Raw genomic sequence first — 24,767 nt, 5'->3', positions numbered from 1 at the left:
GCTTTGCCTTTTAAAGGATCGTGGCGCTGGCAATCAATATGCCATTGACAAAATCAGTTAAAGAGGCATCAGGCGACACGCGACGCTTCGGCACTGGAAAGCAATTTCTCTAATGTTCTCCCATCCAACCCCTCCCCCTTATATATCCTCCTAGCAAATCCCCGATGGTGATGGAGAGTTGAAAGACTGGGAGCACGCAACTAGGGCTACAATAATTCCGTAAGCAGGGACTGAATCGTCTGCAAACAGCATTTTAAACAACAATCGCTCTGCTTTGGGGGGCAAACTCGCTCGTCAATTTCTCCGTCTTCAGTTGCAGAGTTTTTCTGGATCTTTTTTCCTACTTTTCCTCGCGCCGACGTTGCCAACAGAGGTGACTATAGTCTCTAACCCCTGGTCGACTCGGCACTGACATTCATTGGTGTCTGTTCTTCACATCTTTGTGTCACAGTCCCCATCAAAGACCACCAACATGTTGGACCCGTCTTCCAGTGAGGAGGAAGGGGACGAGATTGTAGAAGTAGAAAGGAAAGAGGTTACGGCTCCAAAGAACGGCGGAGCTCGGGTGTCACCAAACCGAGCCACGGACAGCGGCGGTGGGCTTCAGCCCACGAGCCGAGGGAGCATGAGCGGCCGACCCTCCAGCCCCAGCCCATCCGTGGCCAGTGACAAAGAGAAAGAGGACCTGGAGAAAATGCAGAGGGAAGAGGAGGAAAGGAAAAAGAGACTCCAGCTTTACGTGTTTGTCATGCGCTGCATTGCATATCCATTTAACGCAAAACAACCGACTGATATGGCTAGACGACAGCAAAAGGTAAGATCAGTGTGGAAACCAGATATCAAGAACCACTCAGACCAAACTCCAATAACCAACGTTACTAAGGCATTGTAAACTCATATACTGTTGGCATGCCTTTATATCCACCAGCACACTAACTGTTGCTCATTAAAGGGTGGCCAAAGAAGCACCAAATCCTATGTTGAGGTGATATCACTATTTGAATGAAAATCGGCTCCATATTTGACACCAGTCAGACAGTCAGTGACCACCATGTATTCCTCATCAGCTGCTGATCGATATGTCGTGCATTTTTAATTAGAATTAACTGTCCCTGTAAAGTAGTCAAAAGCTCAATTATGTAAGGGGGGAAACTGCCAAAGGCCTTTCAAAGGTCTCAGAAAAAGCATTAATGTCCCCCCCCCCCTACATTGTAGACAGTTAGAGGTCTCTTCTCTCTCTCTCTCTCTCTCTCTCTCTCTCTCTCGGTGTGTGTGTGTGTGTGTGTGTGTGTGTGTGTGTGTGTGTGTGTGTGTGTGTGTGTGTGTGTGTGTGTGTGTGTGTGCGTGCGTGCGTGCGTGTGTAGAGACGTTCAGTGGTTCTGAGACTGATCACTGATGCACACTACATGTAGTGGTCCAGGTCCACCCTTTGTAGTAGGTCTTGCATAAGTGCATTGCCCTGTAGGCATGCAAGTATACAATTCCAACTGACTGACATCAAGAAAACCTCTTGCCAGAACATTATCATATAGAACATGATACAGAGTCTTAAGTGCCCCTCCGCAAGCCCACTGAATCAATGCTCTGCTATCCGGTATTGTTTCATTATTGATTATGCTCAGTGGCAATAGATATTCTGTTAGAGAGATGTGTAGTAACATTGATCATGATGATAAATGCACATTAAAAACCAAATCTCCCTAAGTGCTGACAAGAGAAACACATTTCTAAATAGTAGATTTGTGTCACAACTAATATACTGCCTACTGCTCCATTCACAATGAATAGGAAACTGACCTTTGTCTTAGACTTTGTCTAGACAAAGACAACGAATGAGATGAATAATGAATGAGATGAATGAATGAGAGGAACACATTTCTAAATAGTATATTTGTGTCACAACTAATACTGCCTACTGCTCCATTCACAATGAATAGGAAACTGACCTTTGTCTTAGCAATAACACTAACAAGTAACAACCAAAGTGAACTTCATGTTAATGTTGGTCCGCCCCCTCCACACACGCACGCGCGCGCACACACACACACACACACACACACACACACACACACACACACACACACACACACACACACACACACACACACACACACACACACACACACACACACACACACACACACACAACACACAGTCACACACACACACACATACACACACACACACACACACACACACACACAGTCACACACACACACAAGAAGTCTCGAAAAACTTCAATAATAGCCCACAGAAGAGTAGGGACAGGAAAGCGGGTGGTGACAGGTGATGGGCCCAGAACCCAAGACGTTGCGATGAGAGCTACAAGTGTGACAAAATGAATAAGCCTATACGGTTCTCTGTTACGGTTGAGCTGTTTGTTCTGCTAGATCCTGGAACCTAAGCTGATTGTATAACACATGCCAAATTGTCCGCTGGCAAATGTGAAGGATCACAATAAGAAAAGTGGGTATCTGGAGAACTCGCCAGTTTACCAATTTTAATTTTACTTCACCTTCATTTAAATTGCATTGAATTGAGAGAGAGGATAGTTGTTTAGAGTTAACATTAGAGAAAGTAGGAATGCTAAAAGTACAGAAACAATGTAATTAATTAGTAAACAATTCCTGAAATGGTACTGTACTTATCATTGATATTCCCATACTACTACTTTTTATCATCATCTAGCTGACCATTTCATTGCACAAAATAATTGGATCACTTTGGAAATGAACTATAACATCTGTGAGTTTGACATACTACAGACAGAATGTTAGCATAACGATGAAGACATTGATGAAGAAATCTCGCCGCGGCGACTTGGTAAACTGGCGAGTTCTCCGGTATTCAATTCCAGTCAGTGCACACACCTCTACAGCAATTACCAAGAAATGTTGGTCTATGCTTGTTGCAAAACAAAGGCAATGAAAGATGCACTCATGAGAATTCATTAACAATTATACAGTGTTTGGCAGTGTTACGATTTTTTGTGTTTTGTTTTTCCCAGAAACCAAGTCTTCTTCAGGCAAACACCTTTTTTCATTACTTTGCTCATGTATATTGCCATTCTAATAGGGGTCCCAAGTTAAAATGGGAGAATATATTGACCGATATATTGTTGCAACACAACGCGTTATGAGCTTGTAGATCGGCCAATTTGTCATACAAAAAGTATATGACTTTACAACCACTCTTTCTCTCACAATCAACCTGGGTGTCAACATGTTATGTTCACCTTGTTGATCTCAAGAGACTCTCTACTCTGGGGAGAACATGATGAAATACATCAGACAATGTGGCTTCAGATATGCAATGGGGAATTATACGTTCTCTGTTTGAAGCAAGGATTGATGCAGTTATGGTAAGGCAGGAGAAGACTTTCTTCTAGGTCGTCCTCAGACGAGCCCTCCATCGTTGTTTCCAGTCATCCCGGTTCTCCATTCATCTGGCCAGCTCGTTGGTGCTTTGCGCTCCTGCGTCTTTCTTGAGTACATCCACATACAGTATGTTAATGTGGGACGTCCTCCTGACCGGTGTCCGTGTGTTGGTTCCCACGGCACTACTTTGCTGGCTGGCTCTTGGTGTCTTTGGCAGTTTGGCAGTGTCCTGCTATAGTTTCATTCTCCTGGCTGCTATTTACTGGCTCACCCTTGGCATTCCATCATAGGGGTTCTTGTTGGTAACGTGCACTCTTGCTGATGTAGATTACTGCACGCAGCATTCTAGTGTAACACCCATCTAGAGACACTGTACTCTACCGTTGTATAGAAGAAGCTGAGTTTGGTTTGGCGCGAAGGTTTGAGTTCCATACGCTGGCCATGCCATTCAGGGCACTCCATGCAAGTGCCTTCCTCACTTTAAAGGACAACTTTAGTTTTTTTAGGTCGTTTTTAGAGAAAGTAAAAGATGAGTGTTAATTATTTTTCATTTGCTGCTTTCTTTTGTTTTAGGGATTTTAGCTGTTTTTGACAGGGGGGTGTGGGAATTCGAACATGGGGCTAAATATGGGTTTTTATATTTGTCCTATATGCCACAAAAGATCACGGGATCTACTGAATGTGTCAAATTTACATTGAGCCTATGACAGTGTGGCTTCCCCTCAGTAGGCTATCTTCACATTCAGTAGATCAAAAAATAGCTAAAATCACTAAAATGAAAAAAAGCAGCAAATGAAAGAAAATAAATAACACTCATCTCTCTTTTACTTTCTCTAATAACAACGTAAAACATGGCCCAGGCCGTAGCGTAACGGTCTGGGCACCGGACTGGTAATCCAGTCGCAGTGTGCCGCGGGTTCGACTCCCGGACCCGACACGGCCTTTACTGCATGTCATCCCCCCATCTCTCTCCCGTTTCCTGTCAGCCTACTGTCTGTCCCTTCAAAAATCAATAAAAGATATAAAAAAATATATATTTAAAAAAAAACAACGTAAAACATGAACCTTGGTTGAAAAAAACTAAAGTTGTTCTTTAAGATCTTGTTCCGTTGAGTTGACCCATGAGCCCAGGTACTTTAGTACCTGGAAGTCCTTGACTTCCTTCAGAGCACTGCCTCCTGTTGCTGTCAGAGGTGGATGCTCTGATGGGATGTTATAGGTGATAACTTCAGTTTTCTTGGCGTTCAGCCGGCGGCCCACTCAGGCTCCGCTCCTGAGCTTGTTCCACGTGGTCGGAGAGCAGGCTGATGTCATCCGCGTAGTCCAGTTTGGTCAGGTCTTGATGCCCAAAATCGAAGCATGTAGCATGTACAGTACACACTATGTGCAAGAAGATTACTGTCCAGGTGTGAACATTGTCACTGGTATTGCAGCTCATTGTCAAATGTATGTTTGTCTTATTGAAATCATACATGCCACAATCAACCATATTATACCTTCTCAGATCATTACCTGGCCTACTGTATCATTCTCTGCAATTAGAGTGAATTGAGTTTTGAGTTTTTCTGCCATCTTCTTGTCAGAGGAGGAAGCTATAGTCCAGACAGGCAACTCAAAGGTCTGTTGCAAACCATAATTTGTCACCATCCCCATATCCCCATCCGATTCAAAATCAACATGAGCAGAGGCCATTATGTTTGCTGACTGCCTACAACTAGACTGATTGGACTGTTGACCCTTATACAGCTCCACACTGCTAAATATGTTGCTAAACTGTCACTGCTGTGTGTGTGTGTGTGTGTGTGTGTGTGTGTGTGTGTGTGTGTGTGTGTGTGTGTGTGTGTGTGTGTGTGTGTGTGTGTGTGTGTGTGTGTGTGTGTGTGTGCATGCATGCTTGAGTGCGTGCATGTTCGTGTGTGTGTCCTCACTTCAGACGTCAGACACTTCAAACACAGAAAAATAATAATGAATTAATTAATAATAATTACGATTAAGATTGAATTATGTTTTTGGCATTGAGCATGGGAACATTTGAATAAATATTAAATATGGAATATCTGTTAGGCTTTCAGGCTTCGCAAAAACAAAGGTGCTTAGATAATCTAATAACTTTAATACTTTATATGAATAGTGGAAATTGCCGATCTACGAGCTCAAAGCGCGACGTCACGTGACGCGTTTTGAGCTTGTAGATCGGCAATTTCCACTATTGAAAATCCAACATGGAAATGATTATGACGATTGTGCAAATAATACTACACTAATAATTTTTTGTAATGATGACCGTGTGATTGATACAGTTCAGATTTAGACCCAGATTTAGACCCAGATTTAGACCCTGCTGGTTTCCACCAGCAGGATAGGAGTGTTTGTAATAGATAGTGTAGGCTATATACCGATTTGCGTGATACAGTATATGGATAAATTCTGTACAAGTAATGTAAAGAAATGTGTTTAGCAAAACTCTGTCTCATGGTGGAGCAGATGTGAAAAATGCAGGGCAAAGTGTTGTCCTTGGCCTATAGTGCCACCATGAGACTGATGTGAATTATTTTAAGTGGCAGTCCTATAGTGGGAATGTAGATGCGTAATTTCACGGAAATCGCATGCTGTGTTCATTATTTGAGCCATTTTGTTCTAAACGGGCCCGTCGTGCAGACTTTAGATCGTAGCCAATCAGGATGGAATATGAAAAATCAAACAGATCTGTGTTGATCACATGACTATAGAGATAGTGTATACCGATATGCGTGATGTAGCCTATGTATACATAGTTGTACACAGATCGTGCAGTTATAGGTTAAAACAGAAATTGTCCTTATATAGCGCCACTGTGAGGCTGATTTGAAAAATGTTAAGTGGCATTTTGGCCTCGACCTTGAGAATTTCACGGAAATCGCACGCTGTGTTCATGATTTGTGGCATTTTGTTCGAAACAGAGCAATCCTGCAATCTTTGTAGCCTAAGGCAATTTACAATTTAGGCATTTAACAGACGCTCTTAATCCAGAGTGATTTACAGTAAGCAAGAACAAAACCTGGCAATACATCAACTACATAAAAATAGTCTTCAAGCATCATACGTAAGCTAAGAATCTAAGAACCTAACCGGACAGACACACACACACACACACACACACACACACACACACACACACACACACACACACACACACACACACACACACACACACACACACACACACACACACACACACACACACACACACACACACACGTCACACACACACAAACTCCGTCCTTGTGAGTTCATGAGACCCACTTGTAGTCTCCTGATGTCATGGTAGGTGTCATGGTAGGTTCTAAAACCAGCTGCAGATCCTAAAGATCTCTTTTTGAACCACTGTAGATGCATAATAACATTCCAGAAACATGTCTCTCCCATTACTTATTTATGTGCACAGGTATATCATTGTTAATTAATGACAATTTAACACTGCATATTTTACTGTTGGTTATTGTTAGAACATGAATAGCTGGAATTGATCAGATGCAGACTGCGGCCATGTTGCCATTGGAGTTTGGAAGCACTCGTTTTCTGTAAAGCAACATCCTGCTGAATCCTGCATTATGTGCTAATTCAAATCAAGTGGTTGAATGATATCCAACGAGCACTTCCAAACTCAAACACTTAGAAAAATAATCACCTGAACGGAATTTCAGACAGAAAGTAGCTCATATGTCTACAATGGATTTTTATGAAACAAACGCTCTTCGTACAGCTGCAATGCTGGTGAGCTTGACGTCGTTCCGTTTAATACAGTCAGATACTGTAGGACTTTTCTGTTTGGATGTATCTGTCAATGGCAAGCAAATTGCACCTAGTTACCACCCTGCCATTAAGTTAATAACAAGAAGGCCGGTCAATTGAAGGCTTCTAGCTCTTACTGGTGGTGATGAGATTCAAGTCATGCACCTAAAGGTTATTGGTATTGTTCACTGAAATGCACAATATTGATCATATGTCAATATGCATGAAGAGTGTACATAACTGAAGAATGACAGATAATCATTTCTCTTTTATTTTTAAAATATGGTTCTACTTTTTTCCCCTTTCTTTATTTCCTTGTTTTTCCTGATGTGTCAGTTTGTGTTTGTGTTTAGATCACACACTCATTCTCGACTCTGGCAGTCAGCTGTAAAGTGGGTGGTATGGCAACGTGACAGTCTGGAGGCCTGGCAGTCTGTGGCCTCAAAACGGAGAAAACAGAGGCTGCTCCTTGTTCACAAATTGTATTTAACTTAGAAGTCTCATGATATTTGTATTCTGGTGCACAAAGTTTGGTGAAAAAACTGTGGGTCGGACTTGAGACCCTATCGAGGGTTGCAGGAGTTATGTGTAGCTCAGTAGGTGATTCCTTTGATCCCCAGCTCGTCCTGGCTTCCTGTTGAACTGTCCTTGAGCAAGACATTGAACCCATTATAACAATAACAATATGTTGCTTATAGTTAGTTATAAGTGCTTATAGAAATATAGGTTAGCACCTTGTATTTTGTGTGCTCAATAACAATAAAAGACGTTTGTCCTTGTGGCTAAGGAGACCTGCTCAGTGAGTCAGAATCAGTATCCCTATTCACAGAAGACAGGTCATTCTTTGCCCTGAAGCTGAGCTGGAGCTCATTTTGCTCATAGTGAGTGATACATGCTGTGAGGCTCTATATGGCTGCTCTTGTCGAACACGTACAATGACTTACGGAATGTGCGTGCAAAATCTCCACAGCATACACATGCACTCTTAATGTAGGTTATCATAGTTGTGATAGTGAAGCTCAATTTAACTTAATTGCCAATAGTATGTGAGACTAGTATAGTATCTGATGTTTTCATTGCTTTCTTGACAAGACGATGAGATGACAGTAAATCCTGACACATTCCCCAGTCAGATGACATGTTTACAGTACGTGTGCAGTGTCGAAGCATCAATGAACAACGTGGGACATCTGTATGTACTCTTTAAGATACTAATCCCCAAATAGAAAGAGGTTTATGTATGTTCAATGTTTCCAATTTCCAATTTAGGCATTTTAGCAGACACTCTTAATCCAGAGTGATTTACAGTAAGCAAGAACAACACGTTGTAATAAATGAAATGCATCGAGGATCAGAAGCAAGCTAAGAACCTAACATCCGTCTAAGATGCTTTTTGAACTGCGTTTATTAACTGATTTTGGCACTCATTGATTTTTTTTTTTAATTTGTTTTAACATGACCCGAGAGACGATCAGATGTTTAAAAAAAGAGAGATAAGCTTAATCTGTGATACACACACATTTCACACTCCTTTTGGTGAATCAGGTCTTGTAATTAATCATGAGCCCCGCGAGGCCCATCCATGGTTCAATATGAAATATGTTAACTAGTTGTTTTGTTGCTCTTCATGTGTTCTTTGGGTTTACAGCATTTAAGATGCAGGAACAAGTTGCTGCCATAGCTCTCTCTCTCCTTTGCATTTTATTCTTTTTCTTTGTTATTAATAAGGCCTGGGGGATCAGTGTGCCCAGGTGGGCCTGCTTGTCATCAGCATCACAATGGGACCCCAATGAGTCCGGCCCAACTGTTCTCCTCTGCTTCTATCTATAGCATTTACATTATGCTTCCTTGGGAAGATTCTCTTGGCATTTATTTCAGTTGTATGAGGACAGAAGGGAACGACAGCAGGACATTTGCAATACACTGAATATACTGTCAGTCTACTGTAGCCCGGCTACTACTGTACAGTATGTGGTAGAGCTGCGAGGGTGCTCCCATTCAGCCATTATAGATATTTTTTTTGCTAAGTGGTGTATATCTAATTGATTTAGTCAGAAACAAATCTCTTCTCTCTCTTCTCTACTGTAGAGAAATATGAGGTCACAGGTCAGAGACAATAAGAGTAAAAAATAAATAACAAATAAAATATAAAAACAACTAAAATCTCTACAATGAATTTGTATCGACTAACAAAAGCACCATACATGCACATTCCTCCATTTAACTACACATTAACATGCAAATGTTTCAGTTGAAGACAATGACTTCAATTTGACTATTCACACAAGGTGCTCTTTGGACTGTCACAGCGCTGGCAGTTGCTTGACGGAGTGTGACGTGTGAGGGCGGTACAAACTACAGAGGGACTTGAATGAGTCAGCTGGCTTCACAGTTTAGCCATCAGTCTCCTGGGGATCATTTAACGGCAGGTTCACTTGGAGGTCCTGCTCTCGTTATTAGACCGTCCCTCGTTTACTTCTCCCTCAACCTGCACAATATGGTCCAGTCCTCCTGCTCACCCCTTGTTAGGGCTGCATCTATCCATGATCTCTATGGTGGTGTGGTGTATATGTATATATCATACTATAATCATACTATATCATAATATATCATCATACTATAATCATCATCATACTATATGTGTGTCTGTCTGTGTGTCACTGTGACTGCCGTAGCTCCTCACTGCCTGCACTAATCACTCCCACCTTTCACACAGGCATTGACCATAATAATTAACGAAGGCCCTTTTCCAATTTAACTAATTATAAATTAATAATGAATTTATTAGTGAATAGAAAATGCGAAAACGCACCCAGGGCGCAGTAACCCCCGCGGCCACAAGGCGGCAAGTATTTCACTACGGGTAAGGGCTAGTATATATATATATATATATATATATATATATATATATATATAGAGAGAGAGAGAGAGAGAGAGAGAGAGAGACATCATCATCATACCCGGAAGTGGGAATGATGTGGGAAAAAGGCTACTTTCTGGCCTTGACAGCCCATAAGTCCATACAGAAAATCTGATTGCATTGAACCACGTTACACTATTGTCATCGCACGGTGTGGTGCTCATATAGACCGATTCCGTACCGGTTTCATGGTCGCAGCCTACGTATTTCCTGTAGGCGGACTCGACATAGCTGCGGGAGTAAAACCCTCACCAGGCGCACCTCTTCCACTACAGTGAACGGCAGAGTGACTGATGTTAGTTTGCCTCAAACTTTACTCCTTTACCTGCTTTTTTACTAACACTAACATTACAAAGATGCCCAGAACATCGAGATGAACCTGTGTAGTTTATGGCTGCTCCAACAGTAGTGGCAACATAAAAAAAAAAAAAAAACGGAATGTCTAATATCCACCGCTGTGGCGGAGACCAGAGCCATTGAGTAATGGTTGAGACAAAGCAGTGAAAGATACATAACGCAATACCAAATCTTTCTGTTTATTAACACAAGGCTGCTGTAGGCTACTTTATACCTCATACTTTAAATGCTTAGTATGAGGTATAAAATACAGCAGCCTTGTGTTCATAAAACAGAAAGATTGGGTATTGGGTAAGACTGAAATTACGTATCTTTCAGGACCCTTCACTGCTTTGTCTCAACCATTACTCAATGGCTCTGGTCTCCGCCACCGAGGTGGATATTAGACATTCCGTTTTCTTTTTTTTTTTTATGTTGCCACTACTGTTGGAGCAGCCATAAACTACACAGGTTCATCTCGATGTTCTGGGCATCTTTGTAATGTTAGTGTTAGTAAAAAAGCAGGTAAAGGAGTAAAGTTTGAGGCAAACTAACATCAGTCACTCTGCCGTTCACTGTAGTGGAAGAGGTGCGCCTGGTGAGGGTTTTACTCCCGCAGCTATGTCGAGTCCGCCTACAGGAAATACGTAGGCTGCAACCATGAAACCGGTACGGAATCGGTCTATAGTGAACATAGCTGATCTACCAGCTCACGTGTAGAGCTTGTAGATCAGATATTTTCACTATCTTTGAAAGTGTTTGATATTTATTTCTAAAATGTTCACCTGTAAAACATGCCCAAAATAGTGATAGATTATTAATCTGCTATTTTGTTGAATATTCAATGATCGATTAGCTCATTTAATAACAGATTAAATTGATTCATTCAATTATGCGTTGCACCCCTAATCTCTTGTTTCTTATTCAGCATTCCAATAAGCAGAATGCACCGTAGTTGCGTATAGGTACATACAATTAATTATCACAGTTAGATCACATGTTCTGCCCTGTCTGGTGTGTGGTACCGTTGAATCGCTTTCATGGCTCATCCCAAGATGCCATATGTCCTAATGAATATCTTCATTAGAAAATGCAGAATAATAAATAAGGGGAAATTTATTTATTGTGGCAGTAAGCAGGATCAGATTCCTGGCAAAAATCTGCCATCTCAGTTAACCCCACTCTCTATACAGTATAATTATTCTACTCTAACTTTTGTACTCTTTCTTTATTGTCTGCAAAATGTGACCAATCAATCAGAAATGGAAGAGAAAGCAAAGTTTGATCAAACAGACACTGCATAGTGCATACCTCTGGTATAGAACAAAAACAGCTATGAAAAATATACCGCTGTGAGTTATGCCATTAAAATGAAATTAAAGTTTGTCATGTGACTGCTTGTAGTGTTCGGTTGTAGTGTTTCAATACAGCCTGCATAATTCATGAGTACAGTGTGTACTGCTAATGATGAGGAAATCCTTGTCAACAGGCCTGCTGCGCTTTCTAACACACACACACACACACACACACACACACACACACACACACACACACACACACACACACACACACACACACACACACACACACACACACACACACACACACACACACACACTTTAACCATTTATTTATGTCCACATAAAGGAGAAACATACAGGGACACAAATATATCGTTGCAGTAAGGTTACTTTCACAAAATCATGGCATATGATTTCACGATACAAGTCGAGTGTCTTCTGTACACACTACAGTTTCAAGTACACAGTTGTTCCTTACTTAGTTAACTTTGTTTTCAAATATGATGCTTTGTGTAATATATATTGTCATGAGGCCCATAGGGCAGGAGCCTATTTCCTGTTTCTGTAGCGTGAGGCAGCTTGATGTACAAGTACACCCCCTGGACATGACGCTAGTATGGACTCGCAGGGACTTACCCCCAATCCAACTCTTGATGCTGAGTGTCAAGCAGGGAGGCATTGGGTCCCATTTTTACAGTCTTTGGTATGACCCGGCCGGGGATTGAACCCCAACTTCCCAGTCTCCGGACACTCTAACCACAAGGCCACTGAGCTATTGTATGTACTGTCCCGTTAATATTAACCTTGCAGCAAAGATGCATCAGGGTCCTTATGAGAGGATTGTTGAGGCTAGGCAATTTTCAATCTGATGGCGGTTGTTGGTTGCAGAATACATACTGAGGCATGTCACTATATACATCTATACATCTGGTGTTTTAGAATATGATGAGTCATCAGGCATTTGAAATACTGTGTTTCTTGTGTCCTGAACATCATTCAAATAAGATCTGGTTGCAAAAGGGGTGAAGTACGGCGCTTTAAGGAATGAATGTGAGACAGAGTGATCAGCAGAGGGAAGACATGCGACCACCCGCAAACACATGCAAACAACAGCACACATAAGTGTTTACTTTTTACGCAAGCGCACAAGCACGTGAGAGAGTGGTCCATTGCCTCAGCCACTCGTAGACAGTGGTCCACATCAGGCTGTGGCTGGTGACTCATTGTGCCAATCTGATCGAGTTAAACTGTAATAAAGTTCCCATCATTGCCACCCAACAGGGTGGCATTTAAGCATGGAAAGCCATTATGCCTGATGACATGGATCACACCTAAAAGAACATTGTAGTCTCCTCCCACAGCCCTGCATTCAGCTTTGCCAAACCTGAACGAAAATGAACAGAGCTGTAATATTCTGGTCCGTTCAGATGCTCATTGCTCAGCATAGGTACATAACATATCAATTATCATAGTACTAACGAGGTACCTATTAATGTCACCCAAGTGACCCCATGTCAATACAAAGTCCACTGCCATGTCACTTGTCTGATATAAAGTTAAACTCCGTTTTGGAAAGGGACAGGGCAGATTGAGTCAAAACAACTATACGTCATCCTGAGACACAGAGAATGATGAAGCTTTGAAACGCAATCATTAAAAAAAGCTTAGAAAATGTGCTGCACTAATATCATTTTGGATCATTACAGCATTTGTAGATTGTAGTAGAAAATCACATTCACAGTCACCTGGAATGCTTTTGTGTTAGTCTAGTTTTAGTGTAAAATGACTTGTGTCTTTTACTAAACCCTGACACTCCTTTTCCATTATGCCTCTTTGCCATCAAATCTTTTAACTGTTCCCAAAATGGAACTCTAGTTTTCATTTGGTACACACAGCCATAATTCCAAATGACACACACTTGTGTGTATTCCTTGAGTTGAGTACACACAACTAAGCATTTCCTGCACACTACCAAGCATTTACAGCACAATGAAGTGCAAAATTCAAAACACAATCATTCATAGAAATGGAACACACATGGATGACAATGACTCTGGAGAATGAGCCTTTTGTAAAATGATGACTCCGTGTAGGCCTACGCTTTCATAGTAAACCAGCCTGCTCACCCCCCCCCCCCCCCCCCCCCCCGCCCCCCCATTATTCCTCCGGTTCCTGTCTGGCCAGAGGGCCTCGTCCACATCGCAGGCCATGTTCTCCCTGTCCAAGCAGCGTTGGAAGAAACGCCTCGAGTGGTGCATAAAGCCCTGACAGGCCTCAACACTCACGTCGCCACAAGCCTCCTCCATGGCCCGGAGCAGTGTGACCCGGCTCTGTGGGTTCCGTTCATATACCTTCTACCTCCAAGCTGAAAAGAACTCCTCGATAGCATTCAGGAAAGGAGAATAAGGTGGAAGGAATAGAACAGAAAAAAAATGTTCTAATGATGCCAGCAACTGTGAAGCGGCTGGGTTGGACTGATCTGGCTCATGGTCAAACCATGATTGAGCACATGGTCAACTACAGTTGCCCGAATCTCATTAGATATGAGTTATATAGTTCACCTTCTTCTTTCTCCTTAGTTCATCCTCCTCGTCCTCCTCTCACTCTTACCCCTCTCTGTCTCTGGCTGTCGATCTCTTCAAGGTTCTCCATTGTTCACCAAACAAAACAGAGGCTCTCAAGTTATTTTTATGCTGCAGTCCCTGATTGCAAATTGCTCACCAGATCTGAATGTACAGTATAGAGATTTGACTATTTGTGTGTTGTACTGTAGATGCTTTGAGATTTTATGGGAGAAGTGTGTGCAACAACTGAACATTGTGTGTATAGTGTTTGGACAACAAGGTAATGTGTAATTGACATCAGAGTGTAAAGAAGGAAAGTCAGAGTCTAATGCAGATAAGGGAGTGTGATGTATAGCGCAAATTGAGTCGAGCGATTAGGTACATGATTTTTGTGTGTTAACAATCGTGAAAAACTGTAATCTTAGTTTTAGTCATCGTATATTTCTTAGTTTTCATTTAGTTTTCGTCAGTGAAAAAGTATAGTCAACGGACATTTTTCATCATAGTTTTAGTCGATAAAAGGTTGTTTGTTTGTTGCTCTGAACTGCTGCCGCCTGCAGTTATTGTCCATATACTGTACTGTGGAGGGTACCATGTGTTATGTGTATGGAAAATAAATACGTGTGTCTGATCAGAGACCATCACGTATACAGAGCGATGCTTAAGATCGTTGACAAGGAAACAACCATCCATTATCTCACAGCCCCCTGCTGTGGAATGCGACCTATACAGTATGTTGACAGAGCTCTTGTACTGTTGATTGATTGATGCGAGGGAATTATATACATAATGCAATATTCTGTATTCACTTATTCCCACTTCTTGTGTGTTTCCTCGTGTACGTCTGGAGACCAGCCTGAGGCCGGGATATGAGCAGATAGATAAGCAGAGCTCACATCTGTTGGCCGTCATCATTTGGAGAGAGAAACTTTCGGGATTCTCTGTGAAAAGATTCTTATTGGCTGTTGACCAAATCCACGGAGGTCCGTTGTGTCATGTCCAGCTGGGGGAGAATTCCAACCGTCCTCACGGGATGGATTGAATTCAGGTCAGGTTTGAGGGATTTGGTGATGGGAGGGAGAGAGAGGGGCTCTAAAGAGAGAGGTGACTTGGCTTAAGTTGGCTATACTTTTTCCTCTTGAAATTAATCTAATTTTTTCCTTTAGAAGAAATTTAATTTTCTTCTACTGCAATTAACTGCTTTAATGTTTCCACCAATCGTGTACCAACAAAACAATTTCATTTTTTGTTGAACATTTAATTTATTTTTACGACCACGAAAAATACCAGAAGACACGGACAATGCACTGCTGTCACTGCGCTGCCACTAATACTATCAACAGTTAGCAAGGTAGTTACAGAAACATGTGTGTACTCACTGTGGACCCTTACAGACCTAAATTATGTAGATTATACAATGTAGATGTGGATCACAGAGAGAACAATTTGGAAATGCAAAAGTTTGAGAATCACTAGATAACGCTGATAGTTCTAGATAATGTAAAGTGTAAAGACCTGTTCTCCTGTTTTTACAAAATCAAATAGTTGTGTTACTGTATGTAGTTGACTGTTTCTTTTGCCTCAGAAGCATGGCTGAGTGTTATACAGTATGTGTCACCGAGGCGTGGGGGAGGAGACATGCTTGTCTGTGTGTAGTCATGTGTGTGAGTATTTGACAGTGTCCTGCATTTTGCGAAAAGCGCTTACAGTATATCTGTGTGTGTGTGTGTGTGTGTGTGTGTGTGTGTGTGTGTGTGTGTGTGTGTGTGTGTGTGTGTGTGTGCGCGTGTGCGTGTGTGTGTGTGTGTGTGTGTGGGTGGTTGGGTGGTTGGGTGGGTAGGGAGAATTCAAGCTCATGGCCTGATGAGCACTTTCTCCATTCTCTGTTGAATGGCTGTATGTAATCTGGGATTACCCATCCATTTGACGTTGCATAATCACCAGAGGGCCTCTCGTCTTGCACTATAGCAAGAAAGACTAGGAGAAAGAGTCTACGTAAATGCCTATGTGTGTGTGTGTGTGTGTGTGTGTGTGTGTGTGTGTGTGTTCATATAGTATATAGGTCATTATGTATGCCAACATGCCTGGCATGGAGGTCACATGTCATGAGTGGCAAAGTGCCACATTCTAGGCATTTATAAGTGACACTTTCGTGATCACGTGGCTCAGGAAGAGTCCACAACGTCATGTGCCCAAAGCTTTATTTATTCCGTATATCTGTTGTCTGCAATTGATATAAAATTCTACCTTTTATATCGCACATAGTGGCGTGAACTGTGAATTAACTGCACCTCTTGACCGTAGTACTGTGGATCTGCATCTTTAGCAGAGTGGGACCCTTCATGTTGAAAGCACCAGATTATACTGTATCTCATATATCCATGAGCAGACAGACACCATTGGCCAAGGTTGTGTTTGGAAGGCTTCACAAGTTATGATTATTAATGTGCTTCTTGACTGAAGTTTGGTGATACGTTGCCTATAGCTGTTAATTATGTAAGTATGTGTGGGTTTTTGATTGATTGATTGAAATATTGATTAACAGTTTGTAGAATTACAGTACATTTCAAGCACAAACTCAATACAAAGACTGTTAACTGTGAGTGGACGACCCAATTAAGCATTACACTTGTTTACAACAGGGTCCACATTGTTCAATTCATCAAAACATTTAGAGACATACAAATAGACACTTCTATGTAGTTAAAGAACAGAACAGGAATTCATCATATAGGAAGCAAAAAGGGAAAAGATACATATACAGTGAGGGGAGAGGGGGGGGGGTGGGGGGATTCAGATTTTACAGAGGCCAGTTTCGAATTGCAGCCATCTGTAGGTGCCCTTTGAGAGCGGTTTTGAAGGAGTCAAGGGATTCACATGTCTTAATGACTGTTGGTAGGGCGTTCCACATTTTGGTGGCATAGGAGCGAAAATAATTTAGTCCCTTGTTTGTGCCGAATCTGGGTTGTACATGGTTTGTTGCACTCCCTCTGGTGTTGTGGGTGTGGACTTCATTGCATCAGGTTATCTCACAAGCTTGCACAAGGAAGTAATTAAATACTGATGTGATTTACCTGACAAGGACGAGAATGAGGACAGATTTTAATCTGGGCCTTTTTAAACCTACCACATTTGTGAGCATCAAAAATGTAATCAAACAAATTATGCAGACTGATTCATTAGGATTTAGTTAAATCCACCTGCCACCTGGATGTAATACCTGCTTATCAAGTCCATATTGTTAGCATCTCCCAAACTAATACACTGACTGAGACTGCCCTGCTGTTGGATTGTAATGTAAAGGTGTAGGCCAGGGCAATGGAAATGGTGGACATTTTATTTTTAAATTTTAGCTTCAAACGCTGGCTCTGAAGTTTCTGAACCACTCAGAGCGTCGCATCCCTCCAGGCTATGGGGTCTCAAAGTCTGTGACTTCCTAGTGCATGTGAGTTTGTAAACAAAGTGACAGGGAGACATGACAAGTCACTGAAGTCAGCGTATTATTTCTAACCTATACACAACCTATATACATATTTTAGCGTGATGACTAAGTTTAAAACAATTAAGTAATACACTTTCTGGATGTCATCTTGAATGAGAATTAAAACGGAGTAGTTCTTTAATCAAAACCAGCTGTGTGGAGGAGGAGAAGAAGCATGGGAAACAAACTGCATGGTGAGCTTCATTCTTATTGGCTTTTATTGATGTGTATCTCTACACGTCATCACGCAGCATGTTTCCGTTTTCAGGAAGTAATTAAAAATATATTTTCATGGACTTTTGATATAAAAACAAACAAATTTGAATTTCCCTTTTTTTGGCATCCATTGTTAGGTATGCCCATATGATGACCATGGATTAGACTAGTTTAGATCCCCATTAGCTGGTGCATAGCAGCAGCTAATCTTCCTGGGGTCCACACAGAACATAAAAAGTTAAAAACATGACATTCGACATGAATGACATTACAGGACAATGATATATAAATAAAATAAAATAAAATAAATATTTGATCAACAATTTCCTCATCCACTTTCTGATTTCCCATTTTCTTGGAAGAGAAACAAACCAAAAAGCATATGATTATATCTGCCTCAGTTGCCTTCCATTCTCCTGGGGTATAAAACAAAAGTAGAGATAAAAAATTGAAAATATTATCCTAATCATGATCATGTGTGTGTGTGTGTGTGTGTGTGTGTGTGTGTGTGTGTGTGGATGTATGCGTGTCCGTGCGCATTCGAGCGCCCTACAGTTTTTGGGTTTCAAGATGCCTCTTCAATTGTCTCTTGAAACTTGATTTAGTTTTTTCTTTTGTGATCATAGCTGGCAGATTGCTGGCACATTTCACTACGCCTTTAATCCTTAGATGTATCAAATTCTAAATAACATGCATTGACCTGTGATCACCCAAACTTAGTATAAACACTTCAATATCAAATATTACAAGAGTGCAAAACGTGTACAATCACAGCAACACACAACTAATACCAAATTGTGCCTAGTGGCACAGCCAGTGCTAAAACCACCAGTTGTGAGTCACAACTAGTGAGTCACAGGGACCCAAGTATCACCCCGACTCCTGCTGTTTTGTCACAGCCCCCCTTTCTCTGCCCAGTCAGATATGTTGGCTGCAAAATCACCTGCAGGCCACATTGGGCCATTATAGGAAACGCATGCACGCAGTGCACAGTGCACACACATACTATGCGCATGCACACCTGTGCGTGTCCGTTTGCGCACACACAGACGTACACTTCACAGACTTATCTCAAATTGTTAGCTCCCAGATGGCAGCCATAGTGAGTAGCCCTTCCCTGCTCCCATGGCACCATTATCCAACGCTGTCTGTCTGTCTGTCTGTCTGTCTTTGTCCCTCTGATCCTTTTTCTGTTTCTTTCCGGGCCTGTCTTTGCCCTACTTACCTTGTCTAGCTTTCTTTACTATCTGTTTGATTTGCTCTCTTTCAACCCCCTGCTTCTTTCCTCTCCACAGTTTTATTTTTGTCTCCAGGCGTTCTGTGCTGCTCCGCCTGTTTCATCGCCTCCAGCGGAGCATTACATTGCGTATACTCCACCCAGGAGAAGGTGCACAACTGGAGTGGAACCACTTAATACGACAGAGAGACAGAGACTGGCAGGCAGACAGACTGACTGACTGACTGACTGTGTGTGTGTGTACAGGCTGACAACGTGTACCATATGTGGTCTTGTACATCGCATAATGTTATCCGCACACCATCGTGCGACGAAAGATAATCCAGGCTTGAACCAATAGAGACAGAGTTATATATTGAACTTGTGGCTGCCGCATCATCAGCATCATGCATGGCATGGCATTAAATATATTCCGGGCGCAACACTGTGTAACCAGAGAATAAATTGGGTGTTTAATACTATATTGATTGCAGCTGCTCGTCAATGCAAAGTCTGTTAATGTTTCATCGACGTTTAGGTTGCAATTTGGAATAGGCACGTTATATAAAAGTTTAAGGGGATAGGATAGATATGGACTGTGTGTGTGTGTGTGTGTGTGTGTGTGTGTGTGTGTGTGTGTGTGTGTGTGTGTGTGTGTGTGTGTGTGTGTGTGTGCGTGCGTGCGTGATCACTGATCAGCGGGTTTATTAGATTTCGAAGTGAGTATAGAGTTCTAGGTAGACCTGCCTCCCTCTGTCTGGCCTTAAAATCAGTTAAACCCTATATATATTTAGTTGGCCAGTGTCCATCAGGGCTCTATATGGCTCTCCATAGCATAAACCTGAGTCTAAACCAATTCACTTCATCGTAAAACAGCTACAACGATTCCCTCTTAATGGTCCACTTCCTTAACGGTTCCCTTTAGTGATTCCTAGGGGGTTCCAAATGGACGCTTACAGGTCTGTAACTCTGAGAATTTCAAGTACCACCATAACTGGTAACAAATGGAACCTTACGGGTCCATTTGTTACCAGTTATGGTGGTACTTGAAATTAAAAAAAAAGTTTGAGAACTACTACTACTACTGTAATTGTACCACAATCTCGTGTTAGCATCTCACGCAACATGGTCCGTGTTATTGTTGTTTCTCCGTGAATATCGTGGGTACGAGTGAGACACACACACATACCGTACATTTTGAACGAAGGAAGACAGCGGTGTGTGTTTGCCCGTGAATAAGAGAGAAAGAGACAGAAATAATCCAAGTGCATCTGTGGTGTTGTTGCATTCCCTTGTTCGGTGTGATACAGAAAAGGGCTACAGAAAAGGGCTCTCTTACTTTCACTTTCAACACAGCGACAGACTGCTGTTTATAGGAAATGTAATTGGCCAGTAGTCACACACCCACCCAGCTGGGTTGAAGAGGCTGAGGTAGCATCAGTGACGTATCATGGCCAGAAAGCACATGGGTGTAAACTCTGCACACGTCATGGTCTATGACTTCACTTATTTGCATTGTGGGCGTGGAATTCTCTCAAATGTAATAATAGATAGCTGAACGTAAAATATGAAGACAAACAATCAGCATAGTGTGAGTGAATGTGCGGATGAGTTTGTGTGCCTGTATCTCTGTTCAAGAGTGAAATTAAAATGCATTATGGATATACAGACAGTCTTTAGGGTCCTGGCTTTGGTCTGTTTCATTCAGACTCTCAAAATGCACCTGTAGGGCCAATATGCCTTTCTTTCTTTTATCACCAGAGATATACGGTTTGACAACGTGCTCACACTTTGGGACTTGGGCGTCTTGTTGTTTACTCACTTGTAGTTGTTTGTGGATGGTGATTGATGATGACTGCAACAGGTTGATATTATACGGTAGGAGTTTGTGTTGTGAGTGTAATGGTTTCAAAATAAACGGGTTGTTTGCGTTGCGTGCGAGCTGTTGAAATCTGTATCTCTACTGGCGTCTTTCCACCTACAGCTGTGGGCCTGTCGCTTAATTAAAGGGAACCATGGTGCCATTTCTCAAGGCAACCAGTGGGGGCGCCATTTGGTCACGAATATGTCAAATCAAATAAGATGGCTCCTACAGCACCTTTACATGCCATGTATGTCATTCTTTGAAAAGCTCATTTGTACGAAAATATACAGTATACATTATTATTAATCAATCAACTGTGGACAAAAACCTGTACCATCTAATGAGCTATCGTTTTTGCTTCCAGATTGGCTCTAATGGGTGCACGCACACACGCACGCACGCATGCACGCACACACACACACACACACACACACACACACACACACACACACACACACGCACACACACACACACACACACACACACACACACACACACACACACACACACACACACACACACACACACACACACACACACACACACACACACACACACACACACACACACACACACACACACACAGAGATTAAAACTCAAGGATTTGAGTAGATACAGTAAGTAATGTTACAGTTACAGTAGACGTATTTAATTGGTGCATCATGAGTATAACCATCCCCCACTCAGCGCTGTGATTTCTCCTTCCATCCCCAGCTCCCTCTATGTCCTCCCTTCTCCTGTCTTTTCCTAGCTCCTCATATCCTTCCTTTCGTCTCAGTCAGACAAACATAATTTGTCGGTGGAATCCTTGTCCAAAACGGTTACTTTACATGTTCTAATGGTTCCATTGAAGTCGTTTAGTCACTAGCTCTTAATATGCCAATTGATTCCTCCCCATGCACATTTATGTGTATGGGGGGCGGAAGTGGCTCAGGGGTAGAGTAGAGTGGCTGGATGGTAACCACAAGGTTGCCAGTTCAAACCCGGGCTCCCCCAGAGTTAGTGTCAAAGTGTCCTTGAGCAAGACACTGAACCCCTAATTCAATTGCTCCCGATGTGCTGGTTGGTGCCTTGCATGGTTTCCGCTGCCATCGGTGTATATGAATGTGTGTGAATGTAATGCACAATCTATGTAAAGCGCCTTGGAGAAAGGCGCTATATAAATGCACCATCTACCATTTACCATGTGTTGAGCACTGCTGTTGTACTGTACTGTACCTGCCGGTGAGGAGTGCCCACCAGGAGGATAAGGAACCTTTGTCCTACTCCTCCCGCCCAACACTCCTTATTACCAGGTGCTGCCCCAGCCCGTAGGAACTATACCACCCTTCCCGTCTGGCTTCGCCCCTGAACACGGGCCAATTGTATTCATATAGACAGTTGACGAAGCATGCACCCCCAAAACTCAGCCCTAAACTTAACCTCACAGGAAGCTACGGGTTAGTTGTAACCTGCCGCGGGTTAGTCATAACCTGCCACACATGTCGGGAGCCACGGGTTAGTTTTAACCTGCCGCGCATGTCGGGAGCCACGGCCAAGTTTTTAATCCGCAGCACTCTGACATGCGCTGCAGGTTGAAACTAATCCATGGCTTCCTGTGAGGTTTAGGGTTTTGGGTAGGGTGTCGGTGTCGGACTAATGACTGTAGGACTGTTAGTATAACAACCTCTGCCGTGGTGGGCAGGCACTCCCTGCCCCAGGCGCCTAATTTAATGCTGGATTTATGGGTCTGTTTGGGTCAGAGTTAAATTAATAGCAAGGATTTTACTGTGTATCAGTAGATCATTATGCTAACATTTTGTCCAGGGAGAATGGAATAATGTAGAAATATCTATTTGTCTTCGCACAGTCTCCTGAAGGCACAGACATATCTCCAGACTAGCTGGCGCGTACATGTTAAATGTTACGCGCCTATAATGATCATTTTCCTGTGTTTATTTCTGCGCTGTTCTATTTATGTATACATGCTCCGTTTTCTGAGCTGAGGTTCGAACCGTCAATTCTGTTCAGATATGCAATATGCATTATTAATTATATATTGAAGATTTCATATTGAAAACATGCAGTAAAATTTAATTTGATCATTGTCTCTGCATGCTTTTCATTTGACTTTTCATTTGAAATGTACCCATTCTGCATACTGTGAAGAAGAAGAAAAAAGAAATAAACAAACAAATCAATCAATCACACACACCATAATACATCACAAAATATAATATTTTGTTTTTCAACACATTTCCTAGATTAATGACATACATTGAAGGCAAATAAACGTACAGAAAACAGCTGGCTAGTGTGGATTTGAGCGGACCTTTGACCCTTATTAAACGAGCGGTAATCTGCATATCCTGCTGTGGTGTCGGCAGCAACAGTAACCAGGGGCAGCACGGTTGTCTAGCAGGGAGGGCGGGGCTTGTGCAGTAAAGGGTCATTTTGGGCTACAGGTGCTGTGCAGAATACATGCAAACAACTGTATGTGGTCCCACATAATATAATAGATAGATATGACCAGGTTGTCGAAAGACAGAGAGAGAGAGATAGGGAGGGGGAGAGGGAATCTCAACCCATTCCTCGCCATCATGCACATCTCCATTTGAGGCTTTGGGGAAATGCAGTAGTCAGTGACTGTTTCCTTTATACATTTTTAAATTCATTCATGGTCAAAATAAGTGTTTTAATGAATAGCTCTCACCACACTTTTAGCAGGGAAATAAATAAAGGAGCTGAAATGTCATACATCGGAGGATATCTGAGCTGAGTGTTCCCACAAGAAACATTCCAAACCAGTAAACATACACATACTGTACATACGTGCCTGACATACATTATACAATCACACATACACAGTAAAGACCTTCTCATCTTCTCCAGTCCCTTAGCTGCTGCACGTAACCCTACTTCAGACTTCATCAGCTAAAGTTATTTATAAAATAATGCTACTACTACTACTACTACTACTACTACTAATAATAATAATAATGATAATGATAATGATAATGATAAAGGAAAAAGAATGTCCGGTCTAAATTAAGCTTTATTATCTCGATATTTATTATCTGCGTGGTGAAGTGGTGAAGCCACTCCCTTGCAAAGCCGTCCTCGCTGCCTCCAGTCCCTGCACTGTCTTGTATCATGTCCCCTACCGGTACTCCTGTCAACATTACCGTTGTCACATTCCCCCGGGGACATCTAAAACACATGCTCATCCTGGTGCACAGACTATAGCATCATCAGGGAATGAAATGCAACAGTTACCATGGAGATGAACACCATATCCAGCTCTGGGCTAACTCTCTGGGATCAGCGTGTCCTCTTTAAATGCCTCCAAAAAAAACGAGCATGTCAATCAGCTTAATCCTCCGCCGTAAAATGCCCAGACAGCAGGCAGACAAAATAGTTGTTTTCTGCTCGTTTTTCCCCGGAGCACTGAAGTTTGCCACTCTCACGTTGCTTTCAATTGCAGTACCACTTAAGCAGCTTTGCTGAGCGCCGTAAGCACACATTCACCAACTAGAGACGTGCACTGCACTCCTCTGGTTTCCTACCCAGGGCCCGCAAACCTTGTAAGTGAGCCATGCAGACAATCGGAATGGGATCTGAAACATTACACCAAATGTCTTCACCGAAAATAATATCCATTCTTCAAGCTCAGACCAGAATGCGACTCGTTGTGATCTTGTAGATGTGCTTTTTTTGGCCGAATGATCGTCTATTTTTGCAG

The 24,767-nt window shown here is 42.2% G+C and overlaps 1 protein-coding gene across 6 annotated transcripts in view; it reads left to right on the top strand.

Annotated features, from left to right (window-relative positions):
- Positions 1-472: 472 nt before the first annotated feature.
- The window catches only part of cadpsa (Ca2+-dependent activator protein for secretion a), a gene marked incomplete at its 5' end in the record, with an annotated part of 137,839 nt that continues 113,544 nt past the window's right edge, over positions 473-24,767 (top strand). For all 6 annotated transcript variants that reach the window (XM_083771339.1, XM_083771338.1, XM_083771337.1 and 3 more), the window contains one exon: positions 473-814. In XM_083771339.1, the coding sequence (XP_083627465.1) occupies positions 473-814 (342 nt within the window). The remainder of the gene's footprint in view (positions 815-24,767) is intronic.

Source organism: Protomyctophum parallelum (assembly GCF_964188405.1).
Source record: "Protomyctophum parallelum genome assembly, chromosome: 8".
Lineage (NCBI taxonomy): Eukaryota > Metazoa > Chordata > Actinopteri > Myctophiformes > Myctophidae > Protomyctophum > Protomyctophum parallelum.
Note: the sequence above shows the minus strand (reverse complement) of the source record. Positions and strands in the feature narration are given on the sequence as shown.